Below are 18031 nucleotides of genomic sequence, written 5' to 3'. Positions count from 1 at the left end.
CTCATGCAGGGATTCTTTTCCTAAACTGACTAGTACATTAAAGTAAGCCTGATAATACTGGCTAGAGATGGTTTTGGATTTAGCTTTCAACTACAGCATGCATGGCACAGTTCTTGGTGTTTGTTGTATGTACATTAACTAGTACAGTTCAACAATCTGATGGGAGCTGTTTTGTAGTAAGTGGACCTCTAAAGATGTTAAGTCTACAAAGATATCATCTTTATTCAACAAAACTGAAATATAGGTATTATTCAGAAAATGTAATTTCAGTCATATACTCTAATGCCTATGGAAATTATTCTAAATCATTTGATCATGCTTTATTTAACCATCCAAAGCCTTAAAAACAGAGAATGTAGGTGAAAGAAAGCAGAGGAGAAATTGGCTAGTTAGATTAGCAAACACATGGGAGAAGGGTTTTACTATTTGGCTTTGGAGTGGCAGTGAAGACACAAAGAAATGGGTATGAATAATCTCTAAAACCCGAGAATGCTTAAAAACTAGCAAAATAAGAAACTGCATGAAATTAAGTCCTAACAACAACTTGAATGAATTGAAAAGCAGATTCTGGTGGGGCATGGTGGTACAGGCCTTTAATCCCAGCCCTCAGGAGGTAGAGGCGCCTGCCTCCCGAGGGTTTCTGAGTTTGAGGCCAGCCTGGTATACAAAGTGAGTTTCAGGATAGCCAGGGCTATACAGAGAAACCCTGTCTCGAAAAACCAAAAACCAAACCAAACCAAACCAAACCAAAACAAAACAAAAAAGCAGATTCTGTCCTAAGCCTTTGAGGGCGCACCAGCTACTTACATGCCTTACTTGTGGAACTTTAGGGACCAAAGAGAATTGGTGTTGAGTTTCCTGACTTACAGTTAGAGTGTTCCTAGGAGACAAGCTCTCATGTATTTAAGAAATACTCGGTATGCACATTTTACAGTGAAGCGATAACTGTTGGTAAATGTGGGTGGCATGTTATTATTTGCAACTTGTATGAAAATATTTTCAAAGTTTTTATTTTCCTAAATAAAATATTGGCAGGGGAATAAAAATCAGCATGGATATTCTACGCAGAATGCATCTGGTGCAAAACAGAAGAGAAGACAGGATGAGAAGGTATTGCTGAAATCGGGCTGAAATTTGGAGTAATAGCAGAGATTTTTTTCCTTTTAATTATTTTATTAGATATTTTCTTCATAAAACTCAGAAATCCGCCTGCCTCTGCCTCCCAAGTGCTGGGATTAAAGGCGTGCGCCACCCCATTTTTAATGGGGTTATTTGAATTTCTGGAGTCCAGCTTCTTGAGTTCTTTGTATATATTGGATATTAGTCCTCTATCAGATTTAGGATTGGTAAAAATCCTTTCCCAATCAGTTGGTGGCCCTTTTGTCTTGTTGAAGTGTCTTTTGCCTTACAGAAGCTTTGCAATTTTATGAGGTCCCATTTTACACCACAAGCCATTGCTGTTCTGTTAAGAAATTTTTTCCCTGTGCCCATATCTTCGAGGCTTTTCTCCACTTTTTCCTCTATCAATTCCAGTGTCTCTGTTTTGTGTGTGTGTGTGTGTGTGTGTGTGTGTGTGTGTGTGTGTAGGTCTTTGATCCACTTAGACTTGAGCTTTGTACAAGGAGATAAGAATGGGTCAATTCAGGGGGCTGGTGAGATGGCTCAGTGGGTAAGAGCACCCGACTGCTCTTCCGAAGGTCCAGAGTTCAAATCCCAGCAACCACATGGTGGCTCACAACCATTCTTAACAAGATCTGACTCCCTCTTCTGGAGTGTCTGAAGATAGCTATAGTGTACTTACATATAATAAATAAAGAAAGAAAGAAAAAAAAGGGTCAATTCTCAGCCGGGCGTGGTGGCGCAGGCCTTTAATCCCAGCACTCGGGAGGCAGAGACAGGCGGATTTCTGAGTTCGAGGCCAGCCTGATCTACAGAGTGAGCTCCAGGACAGCTGGGGCTACACAGAGAAACCCTGTCTCGAAAAACCAAAGGGGAGGGGGGAAGGATGGGTCAATTCTCATTCTTCTACATGATAGCCGCCAGTTGTGCCAACACCATTTGTTGAAAATGCTGTCTTTTTTCCACTGAATGGTTTTAGCTCCCTTGTCAAAGATCTACTCCTCTTGAGTGAATTTGAATAGCAGAGATTTTAAAAAGACCCCACCCTCCTCAAGTCAGGCTAGGCCCGTCCCAGGGAATAGATCTCGCTAGATAACTGCAGTTATGGTCACACCTGAGTCCACACTAGGGGTGTGGCCGCAAGCCGATTGGTGCCACTTCAGGACCCGTGACTTTGCGCTTGCGCAGAGAGGAACCCACTTCTTGCCCTACAATGGGGGAGCCGAAGTCCTGGGTGTCACGAGTCCTCCACCAAGTTTCCGGCATGTCTCTGGCCTTTCTCCTCCACAGCACTTTCCCTTTCCCAGTATCTCCTAAAACTGATGTTTAATGGAGACAAAAACTCGAATTACACAGAAGTCTATTCTCCGCAACCTAGCATGAGTGGGCGGAGCCTCAGTCCGGAAGCGGAAGTGCTGGCCGGTGCCTGCGAGTTCCACTGTGGCCATGGAGGAGTCTGGGTTCAGGGAGCCAGTGCTGGACGCCAAGTCGGAGGTAAGTTCGGGCTGGAATGAGAGGGGTCTGAGGCGGACTCCGGCGCTCGGACGGCGTTTCTCTAACTCGTGTCTCTGCTTCCGTTCCAGGTCACGGGCCAGGTGAGTGGCCGTCCCGCCGTCCCATCCCCTGCTCGCGCATCCTTCCCTGGGCTGCGCTTCCCCCTTGCACCCGAGGGGATGGCCGCTGTGGCTGTCACTTAAACTGCCCCTAGAGTGCAGCCCGAGCGCTGATCCACCTTTCTTAGGCACCCTTTATTCCAAGGTAGGAATACGATGTTTTCAAATACGAGGCTTACGAGAGACATTGCTAATATTTGTAAAAATAGCGTCCTCCCTTTTTCTTTTAACTGTTTGATTGTTTTGAGGCGGGGGCTCACTGAGTAGCCCTGGCTAGCAGGGGAACTTTTCTAGGAAGACCAGACGGCCTTGAGATCCACCGGCCCCTGCCTCTGAAGCTCTGGGATGGAAGGTGGGCGCCATCAAGTTCAACCATTTCTTTAAAGACGTTACTCTGAAGATGAACTCTAACTTTTCTAACCTCTCTTATGTTACATTAGGAATAGATAGGATTTTTTATTTTCTAAATTAATACTAACAGTTTTCCAAGACAGAAAATTGGGAGTTTTAGTCGGGAGTTACCTAAGTTCACCTAAATATAAGAAAAATGATGATGATAAAACATGGTAAGACTACAGAGGCTGAGAGAAAACCGTACTGACTGCGACTTGTCTCCAAATTTTATATATATATATATATATATATATATATATATTTATTTATTTTTTTTTTGGAGGCAAGCTCTCACTAAACTTCTGAGGTTGGCCTTAAACTCAACTTGTAGCCCACACTGGCCTCGAACTTGTGATCATGTGGCCTTAGCATCTAAGTAGCTGGACTTAGAGCTTAGAACTCTCCAGCCTTTCTTGCTGTTGGTTTGGAAGAGTCCTGCAAGGGGACTCTGATACGGATAAACCTGCTCTATTTTGTGTAACAGTATATGAGTTAGTGGCTTTTTGTTGTTTTGTTTTTGTTTTAAGATTTAATCTGTGGCCTGGTGTGGTGGTGCACGCCTTTAATCCCAGCACTCGGGAGACAGAGGCAGGCGGATTTCTGAGTTCAAGGCCAGCCTGGTCTACAAAGTGAGTTCCAGGACAGCCAGGGTTATACAGAGAAACCCTGTCTCCAAAAACCAAAAAAAAAAAGATTTAATTTGTCTGTATAATACATGGGTCCCTAGAGGCCAGGAGGGGCCTCAGAGTCTCTGGAATTGCAGTAATAGATGCAATAAGCTGCCATGTAGGTGCTGGGAACTGAACCTGGGTCCTCTGGAAGTGCAGCAAGTGCTTTTAACCACTGAGCCATCTTTCCAGTCAGAGTTACCTGAGTTGGTTTATTATTACTATTCAACCCCAAGTTATTTTTATCCTCTCATTTTATATGTTCCATTAAAGATGCTTTGAAACTGAACTGTACTGGGCTATACGTATCTATGTATGTATGTATGTATGTATGAATGAATGTGTATATGCATGTATATATGTATGTACTTTGGGAAACTTTTCCACCCTAAAGCAATATGAATCTATCAGTTACAGTTCTGGAAGTCAGAAGTATAAAACCAGTTTTACAGGGCCAAGGTGGAGGAAGGTTGTGGTCTGGCTGCAGGAGAGGGTCTCTTGTTTGTCTTTTCCTGCTCTTAGAGCCTGCCTCCTCTCTTGTTTGTGGCCTCAGCTTGGTTCCAACCCTTGCTTCTCTTCTGACTCCAACCCTCTTTCCTTCTTTCTAGAAAAACTATTATTACACTGGGATCACACCCAGGAAAATGCAGCCCACCATCTTAATTCTGTTAACTCTTTAATGTCTGCTTTCTCACAAGGAGAAAGTCTCTGATTTGGACACGGACATATCTGAGTGGCGAGGGTGCTGTAATCCCTTCCATACAGTCATTCACCAGTGTCTGGTCATATGATTATATACAGGAGAAAAGCCACGATAATTTACAAGACTATCAGAATTAATAATTTAAAAAGAATGATTCAGGGTTTTGTTTTGTTTTGTTTTGTTTTGTTCTGTTTTTTGCATAGTTTAGACACAAAGCTGAAAAATACAATTTTAAACAAGTTTCACAACTTAACAAAACACAAACTATATAGTATGCTACAAGTTAATCTCCCTATCTAAGTATATGTGGCTGTAATCCCAGCACCTGGGTGGCTGAAGCAGAAGTCACCACAATTGTGATGCCAGTCTGGGCTTTATAGAAAAATCTTGTCTCCAAAACCAAGAAAAAAACCACCATGTAATGAGCTGTGTCACAGGGTTATGAGGGAAATTGTAGGGCCAGCGAGCTGACTCAGTGGGTGACGGTGCCTACAGCCAAGCTGAATGACTTGAGTTCAATCCCTGGAACACACAGTGAAGCAGAAAACAAGCTTAATTCAAGTCATCCTTTGGCTTCCATGTGCCCAAGAAATCAGGAGGAAAAAAAAAAAATGTTTTTAATTATGAAAAGCAATGAACTTCTGATGTCTAGTTCGGTGTGTAGGGACCTCTGAAGTTATTACTTAGTCCTAATAATTAGAAACTAAAAAGTCAGCACTGCTTGTTTTTGTCAAAGTAGTGATGTCACAAGGCATACCTTAGTTTTATTGCAAAAGATAGAGTCAGTCAGCAAGTGTAGTTTGAGTGCCAGGCGCCATCTCGTCTTTGGAGTGAGACAAAGCTTTCCACTCAGGTTTTAGTGTCTGTATCAAGAGCTCCATTTATCCAGTTCTGTTTGATGCCGTGGCAACACAGAAGCTGCAACCGGAACTAGATTAAATTAGTAAGTAGTCCTTAAGCTTACAGTCTTCAGAGCCAAACAGACAGGGGTCTCTGTTCTGATCCTGGAATGTGTGACCTTGAGCCCATCACCTAAGCTCTCTGAAACTGGGTTCTGTCATCTGCAAAATGGAAATAATACCCTATAATACTGCGGTGGTTCAGTGAGGCACAGGACACATACGTACACTGCATAGTGCGTCACCTGGCACGTGTCTGTCATGTGGACTGATGAAATCTAAAGCCACATCATCACCACTCATACCACTCAATGTAATAGTAGGTTTACCTGGGTACTGCAATGAGGCAGCAATGGTCCAGTTTCCACGTGTGCCTCAGGCAGCGGTGAGAACCATGTCTCCCAGCTTCTGTTTTAGGACTTGGGTATGGGACAGAAGAAAGGTTAAAAATGCTCCAGAGCCCTGAAGCAGAGCTAAGGCTGTTAGGAAGAGCCAGCCACCTTGTACGTCTTTTCCTTGTTACTCATCTGGTAGACACTTGGGTTTCTTTGTTTGACTTTCTGCTTTTCCTGACTTGTTTTCTGATTCTGCTCACGCCCTGTGTTTTCTTTGCCATTTGACCATTGCTTGCCAACATAAATTAAGGTATTTTCTTGTACTATGACCAGTATTGAAACGAATACAAGACTGAGAACAGAGAAACTAAGTATTTGTTCAAGGCAGTGGTATTTCTCACGTGATATTTGTACTGTTGTGTTGAAGCTTATAGACTTTCAGTGGAAACTGGGCATGGCTGTGAGCTCTGACAGCTGCAGATCTCTCAAGTATCCTTACGTGGCAGTGATGCTGAAGGTGGCAGATCATTCCGGCCAAGTAAACAGCAAGTCCATCGAGATGACAATTCCACAATTTCAGGTGTGTTCAACTCACTGAATTTAAGTTTCATTGCTGGTTGTAAAGCTATATACACTCTCCCCTCTTAAGAGAAATTCTATTTACTTGAAAGTAGATGTACTTTACATGTAGTCATTTCTAAAGTTATTTTCTCTGGGAGCTTAGGCTTTTGTTTTTCAATAAGACATGCCAGTTTGTGTATGGTACCATTTAATTAACAGTTTTCGATGGTTATATTTAGGAATATTACATCTTCTCTACAGGATATCCACTTTATAATTAACTTTTTATTAGTTTTCTTTAGGCTTAATAATGATTTTAAGTAAAACTAAACATGTGAGTAATTGACATTGATGTTTTTAAAACACAGTTCAGATCAAGTATTTATTGACCAGTCTTATTAGCTAGAGTTTTAAGTAACTCAATAGTTTATTCTTTTTGTTTGTTTGTTTGTTTTGTTTTGTTTCAAGACAGGGTTTCTCTGTGTAGCTCTGGCTGTCCTGGAACTCACTCTGTAGACCAGGCTGGCCTCGAACTCAGAAATCTGCCTGCCTCTGCCTCCCGAGTGCTGGGATTAAAGGCATGCGCCACCACTGCTCGGCAGTAGTTTATTTTTAAACTTAGACTATTCATGCTATCGTTTTCCTTACCTTTTTCCCCAGGCAGGAAATGGGACTGAACACTAAGTCTAATTTCCTCTTGGATGTATATGCTGAGAGATGTGCATTGTTAGCCAGTTTAACTGGTGTGTGAAATTTTGGTTTGGTTTGCTGTAAGCCCTTCAGTAGCTAACTCAGCTCTCAAAGGACAGCTTAACACTCTAGAAAAGCAACCATAGTAAATGAAATGGAAATTAAAGGTTATTTTTTTTTTGTAAGAGAATAAAAATGCATTGGTCATGGAAGTCCTTTATTGTTATTTGTTTTATTTTGGGTATATGGGTGTTTGGTCTGCTATAGTATGTCTGCACTATACACATGCAGTGCTCAGTGACCAGAAGAGGGCATCAGATCCCATGGGACTGGAGTTTCAGGAAGTTGTAATGGGCTGCTGTGTCAGTGCCCCTGGAAATCAAACCCAGGTTCTCTGGTAGAGTGGGTTCATAACTGCAGAGCCATCTCCAGCTCTGAGCTTTCTTTTGTATTTGTGTATGATGTGGGGGTCACACCTAGAGCCTTGCTCATGCTAGGTAAGTGCTCTGCTGCTAAGCCAAGACTTTCCCTCCCCATCATGGGCTCTGGAAAAGTCTTTCCCATATCACTGAAGGACTTTTGAGTTCCTCTTCTATAAACTGTATTTTAAGAGGATCTTGATAGACAAAAGGAATGGGCCGTGGGCAGAGGAAGTGTATCATGTAGTCATTGACTGACTGAAAGAGCATCTCAGGCTCAGCATCTCAGCCATCCACGTGTGCATGCCCGCCCTTCTCCCTCATTTCTCTGCCCCAACAGGTTTTTCTCTTCAGGAGTAAAAAGCAAACAGATCCCCTTCCCCCTAAAGCGTTGTTGTATAACTGACAAAGACAAGTTTTATGTTTTTACTGTATACAATGTGATTTGGTAAAAATAGGTGTTGTGCAGTGGCTGTGTCCATGAAGGTAATTATCACATGCATTCCCAGCCATAGTGTGTGTGAATGCGTGGGCACTGAGAACATTTAAAATCTACGTTCCTGGGCTGGTGAGATGGCTCAGTGGGTAAGAGCACCCGACTGCTCTTCTGAAGGTCCTGAGTTCAAATCCCAGCAACCACATGGTGGCTCACAACCATCTGTAACAAGATCTGATGCCCTCTTCTGGAGCATCTGAACACAGCTACAGTGTACTTACATATAATAAATAAATAAATAAAACATTTAAAAAAAAAAAAAAAAAAATCTACGTTCCTGGGGCCTGGTGACATGCTCGGTGGTTAAGGGCACTGGCTGCTCTTTCAGAGGACTTGGGTTCGATCCTGCATAGTAGCTTACAACTGTCTGTAACTCTAGTTCCAGGGGATCTGACATGCTTCCACCAATGCACATAAAATTAAGTTAAATAAATTCTTCTAAAAAAAATCTACGCTCCCAATCTCTCACAACAGTATGTTATTACTGATCATACTTGGCATTGTCTAAGTTAGATCCTCAGGACTTCTGCAGCTAAGTCACTCTTGCCACACCCCTAGTACCCAACAACCACCTGCAGTTTTCTGTATCTGTGAATTCAGTGTCCTTAATATAACTGAGATCATGTCGTGTCTGTCTTGCTGTGTCTGGTTGGTCTTCAGCATAGCGTGCTCTGGGTTCACCTGGGTTGGAAATGGCAGGGTTTCCTCTTTCATAGCTGAGAGATGCCATTGTGTGTATATGCCCGTGCCTCCAATGTGGCAGGTAGCACATACATGTGGATGTTACATGTGACTACCGTGTTACATGTAAGGGATCTGAACATTTGTAGATTTTGCTATTCATGGTCTTACTTCTGAGCCAGTGCCCCATGAACACTGAAACGCCTGCAGGAGCATGGACATGTGTAATGTGTTCTTCAGGAGACAGTTCTTCCTGCTTGTGTTTTAGACATGGTCATCTGGAGTTTGTCTCAAATTCTGACCCCTCTTGCCTAGGAGTGTTTGTTTTTCAATGATCTTTACCAAGACTGTAGCATTAAAATACGGGCAGTGTATATCTGTATAGATATAATTAAAGGAACTTCATCAATATCCTTTAAAAAAATTAATATTTTCTCTTTTCTCTCCAGAATTTCTACAAACAGTTCAAGGAAATTGCTGCTGTAATTGAGACTGTGTGAAAACTGGTTCGTGATTCTACAGTAATGGACTCTTCCTTCCAAAAGAGAACTGCGTATGGATCACAGGATATTTATACAGTGAAAGCTGTGCTTCTGGGGCTGGAGAGATGGCTCAGAGGTTAAGAGCACTGGCTGTTCTTCCAGAGGACCCAGGTTCAATTCCCAGAACCACATGGAAGCTTACAACTTTCTATAACTCCAGTTCTAGGGAACACGACACACAGGCAGGCAAAACATCAATGCCTATAGAATAAAAATAATTAATTAAAAAAGAATTTCACTTTTAATTTTTAAAAACAATGTTTTAAAAAAGCAGATAAACATTTATTTTAGTGGTGACCAATACTTAGCCTAGTCAGTGAGCTAAAAGTGACTGTGTTGACCACTAATGTGTATAGATTATGAGTAATTATATCTTCATAAATAGATGAGTAGCGATGCTATTAAATGCAGTACAGTTTTGTGTATTAGAAAATTTTCAAATCTTACTGATAACAGATCTAACTTAATAAATAAAATCTTGTCTGGATTTATATGAAAGTAATGATTGATTAAAACTGCTTCACCAATTCAGTTTTATGACCTGCCTTGTGAACTAAGTAGAGGAATTCTTGGAAGAATTGGTGAGAAGAATGAGGCTTCTTCCCTCAGACACTTGTAATCAGGCTAACTAAACCAGCCCTCCTTACATTAGCTGTGCATTTGGCTGCTCTGCTGCTGCTGTTGGTAGGAAGGTCGTCAGCAGGAATGTGCTGAGAGCAGCACAATCCAGAGCGTCCCCCAGTAGCATCTGCACTGTATTTTTTGCTGTTCTCCATTTGTGCCGTACTGTGCTGTTCTGAGTGAGATTGGTCCCCAGAGGCTCCACCTCCAGTTAGTGGAACTGTTTGGGAAGAAACACAATGTATGGGCTTATTGGAGGAGGTGTGTTCCTGAAGGGCTGTGAGGTTTCAAACACCCGTACCAGGTCCAGTGTCTCTACCTGCATTACTCCAGATCACAGTATAAGTTCTCTACCTCATGCCTGCCTGCTGCCTGCTTCCTGCGGTATTTTTTTGCCATGATAACGATGACTTACCGTCTGAAACTAAGCAAGCCTTCTTTTTACTTTTTTTTTTCTTTGAGACAGGGTTTCTCTGTGTAGCTATGGCTGACCTAGATCTCACTCTGTAGACCAGGCTGCCTTTGAACTCATTGATCCACCTGCCTCTCCTTCTCAAGGACTAGGACATAGGCATGTGCCACCATTGCCCAGCTTGTAAGTCCTCTATTAAATGCTTTCTTTTGTAAGAGTTGCCTCGCTCATGGTGACTCTTCAAAGCAATAGAACAGCAACTAAGGCACTTACCACTGCAGTGGTGAGCTAACAGTTGGTTGCTTTCTTCATTTTTCTGATTCTCCATACGTATCTCACATTGGTGGGAGGTCAGCCAGACCCATCTGATCCAGAAGAGGAGATAGGAATGGATGTTTAGATGTGGATCCAGCCTGGATCCCCTGCAAAAGCAGCGAGTACTCTTAACTGATGAGCCATCGATCCGGCCCTTTGATACCTCATTTGCAGAACAGTTAAAGCTCATATGAAACAAATTTCATCCAGTTATATGCCCTTAGAAATAAGAGAAAAAGTTACCTCATACATTGTTTCTATTAGAGCAGAGGATCCGAGAAGCTCTTCTGACCTTTGAGAGTACTAGCACACTCATAGTACACAGGCACACATGTAGACAAAACACCCATACACATAAGTTAGAGACATATAAACAGTTTAAATAATTTAATAGTGAGGTTTCTCTTATTCACCTTAATCTTGGTGATGATGGCTGGTTTCCATTGTTTGGCTGCACTTCTCTGTTCTTGCTTAACCGTCCAGTGGCTACCCCTCACTGTAGCAACCCATGGCGTTCCACAGGATCAGACAGAAGTCTGGGTTACTCAAATTCCCTCCCCCTGCATTCAAAAGAAGCACAAAAGTAAACGATAGGGGGAAGAAATTATTAGATTAAAAGAGTGTCCAGCTGGACAGTGGTGGTGCACACCTTTGATACCAGCACTCAGGAGGCAGAGGATGGTGGATCTCTGTGCATTTGAGGCTAGCCTGGTCTATAGAGCAAGTACCAGGTCAGCCAAGGCTACACAGAGAAACCCTGCCTTGAAAACAAAAGACCAACAACAATGACAACACAAGAAAGAAAAGAGTGTGCACCAGTGGTAACACATAGGCCTTATTTAAATTCTGATTCAAATAGACTATAAAAGAAGTTATGTGACAAGATTTGTGACAGCAAATTGTTATTTTGGGCTATGACAATTGTATTATTTTAAGAAAGTAATTATGATCATCTGGTCATGGTAGCCTTCATTCACAGAACTTCAGAGGCAGAGGCAGGTAGATCTTTCAGTTTGAGGCCAGCCTGGCTTACAAATCAAGTTCAGGACAGCTAAGGCTACATACTGAGACCATCTCTCAAAAATGAATTAATAAATAAATAAGCATCATTTTAGCTGCAGTGATTTAATGAATAGGCATTGTTCAAAAGCCACTAGGGTGGAGTAAGGGAGGCTCCGGTGATAAATCATCCCCTATTAACAGCTGTCAACAGCTGGATAGTGAGTTTCTTGGAATAAAATACTACTGACTTTTTGTTTATATTAAAATTTCCATTATAAAATTTGTTTACATTTTGGGATATTACCATGTCTTATGAAAGATCTAAAGACAAGAGCATTTCAGCTTATACATATATATTTGTTCATAGAGCAGCTTGTGTTATGTTATTGGGTTCAATCATACATGCTGCAGAATTGAAGTAGGTTTTGCTCCAGACAATTTATGTTTTGATTGGTGATGTGTGGACTGGTAGTAGCTTGCTACTCAGTTACACTGGCAGCAAATGATGCCTGCTTGAGTCCAGCTAGTTTCCAAAGTTTTATACTTAGATCATTTACAAGCACTGATTTGACTGAAATCATCAAAATATGTTGTAAATTGAGAAAATGGCAGAAGGATCAGTCTAAGTGAGCGTAATATTCTTGCATGTCATGGTGCAGAGAGAAAGGCAAGTAGTCCTGGCTCAGTGGCATGTGTAATAAAAGAATAATACCAGAAAACAGCCTGCTGTCGTGGGACATACTGTTGAGGCCTGCCTCTCCCCCCCCCCCCAGCATAGCTGTGGACATTTTGTTCCATGCCTGCCAGCTATTTCATATTGTTGACAAAAATTAACTTGACTTGGGCTGGAGAGATGGCTCAGCGGTTAAGAGCATTGACTGCTCTTCTGAAGGTCCCAGCAACCACATGATGACTCACAACCATCCATAATGAGATCTGATGCCCTCTTCTGGGGTGTCTGAAGACAGCTACAGCTAGGGAGCGGGGCCAGAGTGAGAAGAAAGTGTTTGAAGACAACTACAATGTACTTACATATAATAAATAAATCTTTTTAAAAAAAGTTGACTCAGAGCAGCATCAAGCTGACCACATACCTTGTTACGTTCTGTTTGTTCAGAGATTGGCTAATCTTAAGAAATTTGATATAGTCTCTACTTAGGACCAATTGAATAAAGGTCAGTTAGAACTGTTCTGTTAGTCTAGTTAGCCAAAATAGCTTGAGTCAGAGCTGACCACCAGGCAGCACTTCCTGCACCGGCACATGTGCTCATTATGGTTTTTTCCCTTTAAAAGCTGACCCTGAGAAATGTTCAAGGTCCAGCCTTAGCTCCCGAGTCAAGGTTACCCTGATGGATCAGTCCTGAGGGTGCGTGTTCACTAAACAATTCTTGCTTAACTGAGACCAGGGTCTGAGTGGTTTGTGTGGCGATTCCAAAACTCCAACACATACTTGACCTGTAATCCCAGCACTTAAGAGCTGAGGCAGGGGGCTGGAAAGATGACTCAGGGGTTAAGAGCACTGACTACTCTTCCAGAGGGCATGAGTTCAATTCCCAGCAACCATATGGTGGCTCACAACCATCTGTAATGGGATCCAATGCCCTCTTCTGGTGTGTCAGTGACAGTGTGCTCATAATACACAAAACAAACAAACAAACATTTTTTAAAAATTGTGGAGGCAGGAGGATTCTGAGTCAGAGGATACCTACATTACTTATCAAGACCTTGTCTCAAAGTCAAAGATAAGTCAAAGAAAATTAATAAAGAGTACAAAAGGGTGTTATAGGTCATGGCACTCACCTATAATCTTTGAATTTGTGAAGCCAGCCTGGTTTACAAAGTGAGGCCCAGGCCACCTAGAGCTCTATAGCAAGACCCTGTCTCAAACAAACAAACAAATGAAACCAGGCAACTAACTAACCAACCAACCAACAAAACAAAGATGAAAAACACGAAAAGAAAGCAAAAGTCAAGTACTTTCCTTTCTTTTTTTTTTTTCTTTCACTTTGGCTTCCCGAGACAGGGTTTCTCTGCGTAGTCTTGGCTGTCCTGGATCTTGCTCTGTAGACCAGGCTGGACTTGAACTCACAGAGATGTGCTTGCCTCTGCCTCCCAAGTGCTAAGGTAAAAGACACTCCACCATCATCCCGCAAAAACAGTTGCTTTCAAGACCACAGTATAATGGCGGTCTCTAGCGTGCAGCCATGTGGTCTCACAAATCCACTCCCTCTTCTGAACCATTCAGAAGAGTGTAGCTTCCCTCTCTCTCCTTTATATCTCTTTCCTAAGCATGCTTTCTACGACGTCTTCCTCATCTTTATCTAAAGGTCTCTTCTCCACTCGGTGTCTGCCTGCAGCTGTAAGTATGACCTCCATGCTGGCTCACGTCACATAGTATTTATTGGCTTTTCTCTTCTCTTCTCCCTTGTTCTCCTCTGAGGTGCTGCCCAGATTTACAATTCCCCTGCCCTGAGATTTTTACTCTTATAAAAATTTCCTTGAGATTACAAAATGAAAAAGAAGAAGAAAATCAGAAAACAATACCACAACTTACTATGTGTTTATTGTTAAAACTTTAAACACAGTCATGGTTGTATAAAGTATTTTCCTTTTCTTCCATCTAGGAGGCTATTCTGATCATCAGCATGGCTACTTGTTATGTCTCTAAGAAAATTATTTTTAAAGCATTTATCTATGTTTTAAAGTATATGTGTATGTCTGTGTATTACATGCATCTAGAAGCCCAAGAGGCTGGAAGAAGGGTTCATCAGGTCTCCTGGAACTGAAGCTATAGGTAATTGTTAGCCACCATGTGAGTGGTGGGTACCATACCTTGGTCCTCTGCAAGAGCAACAAGTACTACTAATCACTGAGCCATCTCTCCAGCTCTACAACGAGTTTACTAATTAATTCAAGATTTTCAAAAATACATTAGAAGCCCCATTAGTGAAGGTGCTAGTGAGCTGGTGGGCTGACCAACTCAGCTACCATCTAGGTCCAGATCCTGGGTTTTGAGCTGGCCTACTCCAACATCTGTCCTACCTATGAGCTTTAGGAGCAATGAAGGGATTGCTCCTGCAGATCCAGAGCTGCAGGATCTCCATGACATAGGGCAACAACAGGCTATCCTAGAGGAGTCCCAGTGGTGGTCTAGTATTGAGAGTGTAGCAGGAAGCCAGAGGCCTAGAACCAGACCAGTAACTCCCTGCAATGAACATCTCCAAGCAAGCTGTTTGGACAAATGGGCATGCTGTGTGACTCACTATGACACACCACAGCCTCCACAGTGAGATGTTTTATTTTATTTATTGTCTTCAGGGAAGGTGACAAGTGTAGAGGATGGATATGGGGAGAGACTGGGAAATTGAAGCCCATGATATAACATTCACAAATAATAATTAAAAAAAAAAAAAACATTGAAAGATCTAGAAAAAGTGGACCTACGTTCTCCAGTGCCAACAAATGGCAGGAGCTAAGTAGCACTCACCCCAGGGTCACCTATCAGATCCCTCCTGGTTGACCCCCAAGGACAGGAAAGGTGAAATCATTGCGTTTCAATAGTTCTACACATAGATTCAGAAAATGTCTTCATGCTTGTAGTAGCCAGCTTCTCTCAGTGCCTAGCTTCTGAAGATGTTTGCATCTGGGACCCTTCTAATAAGCGTAATGAGGTACTATGTATTTACATCTTCCTGTTCATTCTGATCCATTAGGAAATTCTGATCATTTCTGATTTCATTAGTGTTAAATATTCTTTTATAATATGAAATAAAATCATGTCCACACTGTCTTCCTCACTCAGTCCTGTCATATTTTATATATTAATATATACATGTGTGCATGTCTTACTGAAATATTCTTTTTCTTTGTTCCGAGTTTTCTTTCACTGTATTTCTGTTCATATGGCTGCTTATCATTATGTCATACACTGAGTAATTTTTTCATTTGTTTCCTTTAATGAAACACACTGAGATTTGCTAAAAACATCTTCCTTTTCTCCTTCTGCTCCCCCAGTATATAATTAGAGGTTATATTCTTTAATTCCAGATAATATCTGTGAGCTAGTCTGATCTACTTTTCATATATCCTCATTTCTTACTCCTTTTCCTAAAATTCACCAACTCGTTTTATGAATAACTGTGCTTTAACTAATAATTAACTTTATGTGTATGGTATGAGAGTTTTGTCTGCATGTATGTTTTTGCATCATATGTACCTGGTGTCCACACAGGTCGGAAGAGGGCATTTGATCCTGAGACTGAATTATAGAAGATTGTGAGCCACCTGGAAATCTAACCCAGGTTCTCTGGAAGAGCAGCTAGCTCTCCTAATCTCTTCAGCCCCAAATGTGCTGTATTTATTAAAACAAAAATTTGGACTAGGGATGCATGTCAGTGGTAGAGTACTTGGCTAACGTGCCTAAGGTCCTACATTCAGTTTACTATATGTAGCACTCCACCACTGAGTGGTGTGAAAAAAAATTAGGGGACTAAATAGGTAACAGTGAAACTACTATTGGTCTAAAGAGTGCTTGCCAGTGCATGTTCAGTCAAGAATCAAAACTTAAAGGCACCCACACCTCTTTAAAACAGATGTTGAGAGGAAGAGCCAAAGGCAGGGCGAGAATGACAGAATGTTATGTTACTTCTAAGATTAATAATTAATGACTCTTTCCACAACGTGAAGGAAGAAGCCAACAGCTTTTCTCTAAGAGATGTAGATTGAAAACTGTGGGAAAAAAGTATCAACACCAGAGGGGACACATTCCAAACTGTGTTCTCTTGAATATCAGACACCGTTGATTTTACCCAGTGCTGGGGTCCCAGTGCTTCATTACTGACCTTCCAGCAACAGTGGCATGACTGTCAAGGAGGTAACCAACTGCTTTAGGAATGGAATTGGCACCTCCTCTCCTGAATGACGTCACAGCTGGTACTATAAGCCTACTCAAAAGCCATGGCTTGGTTCTGCACCCTGTGCAGCTAAGTCCTGAAAGCCTGACTGAGCAAGAGGAGAGTAAGAAAAAACAGACACAAGTAATATACAACTTGGATAGGGTGGATTTGCTCTTGGATGGAGATGCACCATCAGTGCAGACACTCACTGAGCTTGTTATATACAACATGAGTGACAACAACTTGTCACAGCCTTCTGAGAGCTGAGATTACAGTCCTGAGCCACTACCCCCAGCTATGAGACCATTTTCTCTTTTTGTGCATGTGTGTATGTGTGTGTGTGTTGTACCTTCACATACATGCATGTTGCATGTGTGGGTACATGTGTATGTGTGTGTAAATGCATTTGGAGGCTAGAAGTAGATTTCAGTGTCCTTGATCTCTGTCCTCTTCATTCACTGATGCAGGTCTGTGTCTGCACCAGGGTTGATGACCCAGTTAGTCTAGCCAGCAAGCTTGTCCCGGAGATCCCCCTTTGCCACCTCTGGAGTGCTGGCATTAGTGCCTGGGCTCTGGCCCTCCAGCTCTTGCAGTGAGTACTGTACCCACCTAGTCTCTCTGCAGCCCTCCAATGCCACTGCCTAAATTGAGAATCTAATTTGCACGAGAATTTGGAAACATGAAGGCTTTCTCCTCTAGGCTATCAAATTCTACCCCCCTATAATTCTCTGTTTTCAAATTGGCCACTTATTTTCTGAATTCATCTCTTCTTTGAAGCATCTTATTGTATGCTCAGCTCTCTTACTTTTCTGCCTGAAATCTTGTTGCTCAATACCTAAAGTGCATCAAACAGGCACTTTTCCCACCTCGTGAGTCATTGCATGTTTATGTGCCTTTACAAACAATCCTTCAGCCGGGCAGTGGTGGCACACACCTTTAATCCCAGCACTTGGGAGGCAGAGGCAGGTGGGTTTCTGAGTTCGAGGCCAGCCTGGTCTACAGAGTGAGTTCCAGGATAGCCAGGGCTACACAGAGAAACCCTGTCTTGAAAAACACAAAACAAAACAAAGATGGCCTCTCATTCCCCCAGCCACTTGCAGTAGTTCCCTTGCTATTTTGGAACCTCTACTGAAAATGTCCTTCCCGTCTGCCCCATGGTCCTGAAATCACTGGCGCACAGTTTAGACATTTGTTACGGCACCACACTGCTTATGTGAGGTATACATCATTACCTCCCCGCCCCATCCTTTTTAAGGCAAGTGCCGTGAGGATGGCAAGACTGTTCCATGTGCATGTCAAATTAAGTGATTCCTAACCCCCAAAGATCTGTGTGTCTCCATGTCCTCAGCAATTGGATTACAAGCTAGTGCCACCATGCATGGCCTTTTGTGTGGCTTCTATGCATACGATCCAGATCCTTACACTTGTGCTGCATAGACTTTATTGAGAGTTATTGCTCAAGCTCCCTACAATTCTCTCTCTCATATCTCTTGTTATCTTAAACAATAACGAGACTAACTGTGTGAATTAAGAAAAACAGAATAATATATAGGGGTGTGTGTGTGTGTGTGTGTGTGTGTGTGTGTGTGTGTGTGTGTGTGATTTTTAAGGAAGGGGCTTATGAAGCCTTAGCACTTATGGTTGAACTGTTAACAAATAACAGATCT

At 42.1% G+C, this 18031-nt stretch overlaps 1 protein-coding gene across 2 annotated transcripts; it reads left to right on the top strand.

Moving 5' to 3' along the window:
* Positions 1-2317: 2317 nt before the first annotated feature.
* Positions 2318-9650, top strand: Commd6 (COMM domain containing 6). 2 transcript variants are annotated; one of them, XM_021203840.2, is made up of 4 exons: positions 2318-2613; positions 2703-2714; positions 6158-6310; positions 9027-9650. In XM_021203840.2, exons 1-4 carry the CDS (start codon positions 2566-2568, stop codon positions 9075-9077), a joined length of 264 nt encoding a protein of 87 aa, XP_021059499.1. In that variant the 5' UTR covers positions 2318-2565; the 3' UTR covers positions 9078-9650. The 2 variants fall into 2 exon arrangements, with proteins under 2 accessions (XP_021059499.1, XP_029397510.1); XM_029541650.1 differs by lacking the exons at positions 2318-2613; positions 2703-2714 and adding an exon at positions 2724-2877.
* The last annotated feature ends 8381 nt before the right edge of the window (positions 9651-18031 follow it).

This window comes from Mus pahari, chromosome 8, assembly GCF_900095145.1.
Source record: "Mus pahari chromosome 8, PAHARI_EIJ_v1.1, whole genome shotgun sequence".
Lineage (NCBI taxonomy): Eukaryota > Metazoa > Chordata > Mammalia > Rodentia > Muridae > Mus > Mus pahari.
This window is presented reverse-complemented; position numbering and strand designations above follow the sequence as displayed.

What these genes read in the sequence shown, in the direction of transcription:
- Commd6 (XM_021203840.2), top strand. Translation starts at nt 2,566, where the DNA reads ATGGAGGAGTCTGGGTTCAGGGAGCCAGTGCTGGACGCCAAGTCGGAG. An exon ending in TGACAATTCCACAATTTCAG is followed by an intron (nt 6,311 to 9,026) that starts GTGTGTTCAACT and finishes TTTTCTCTCCAG; the next exon opens with AATTTCTACAAACAGTTCAA.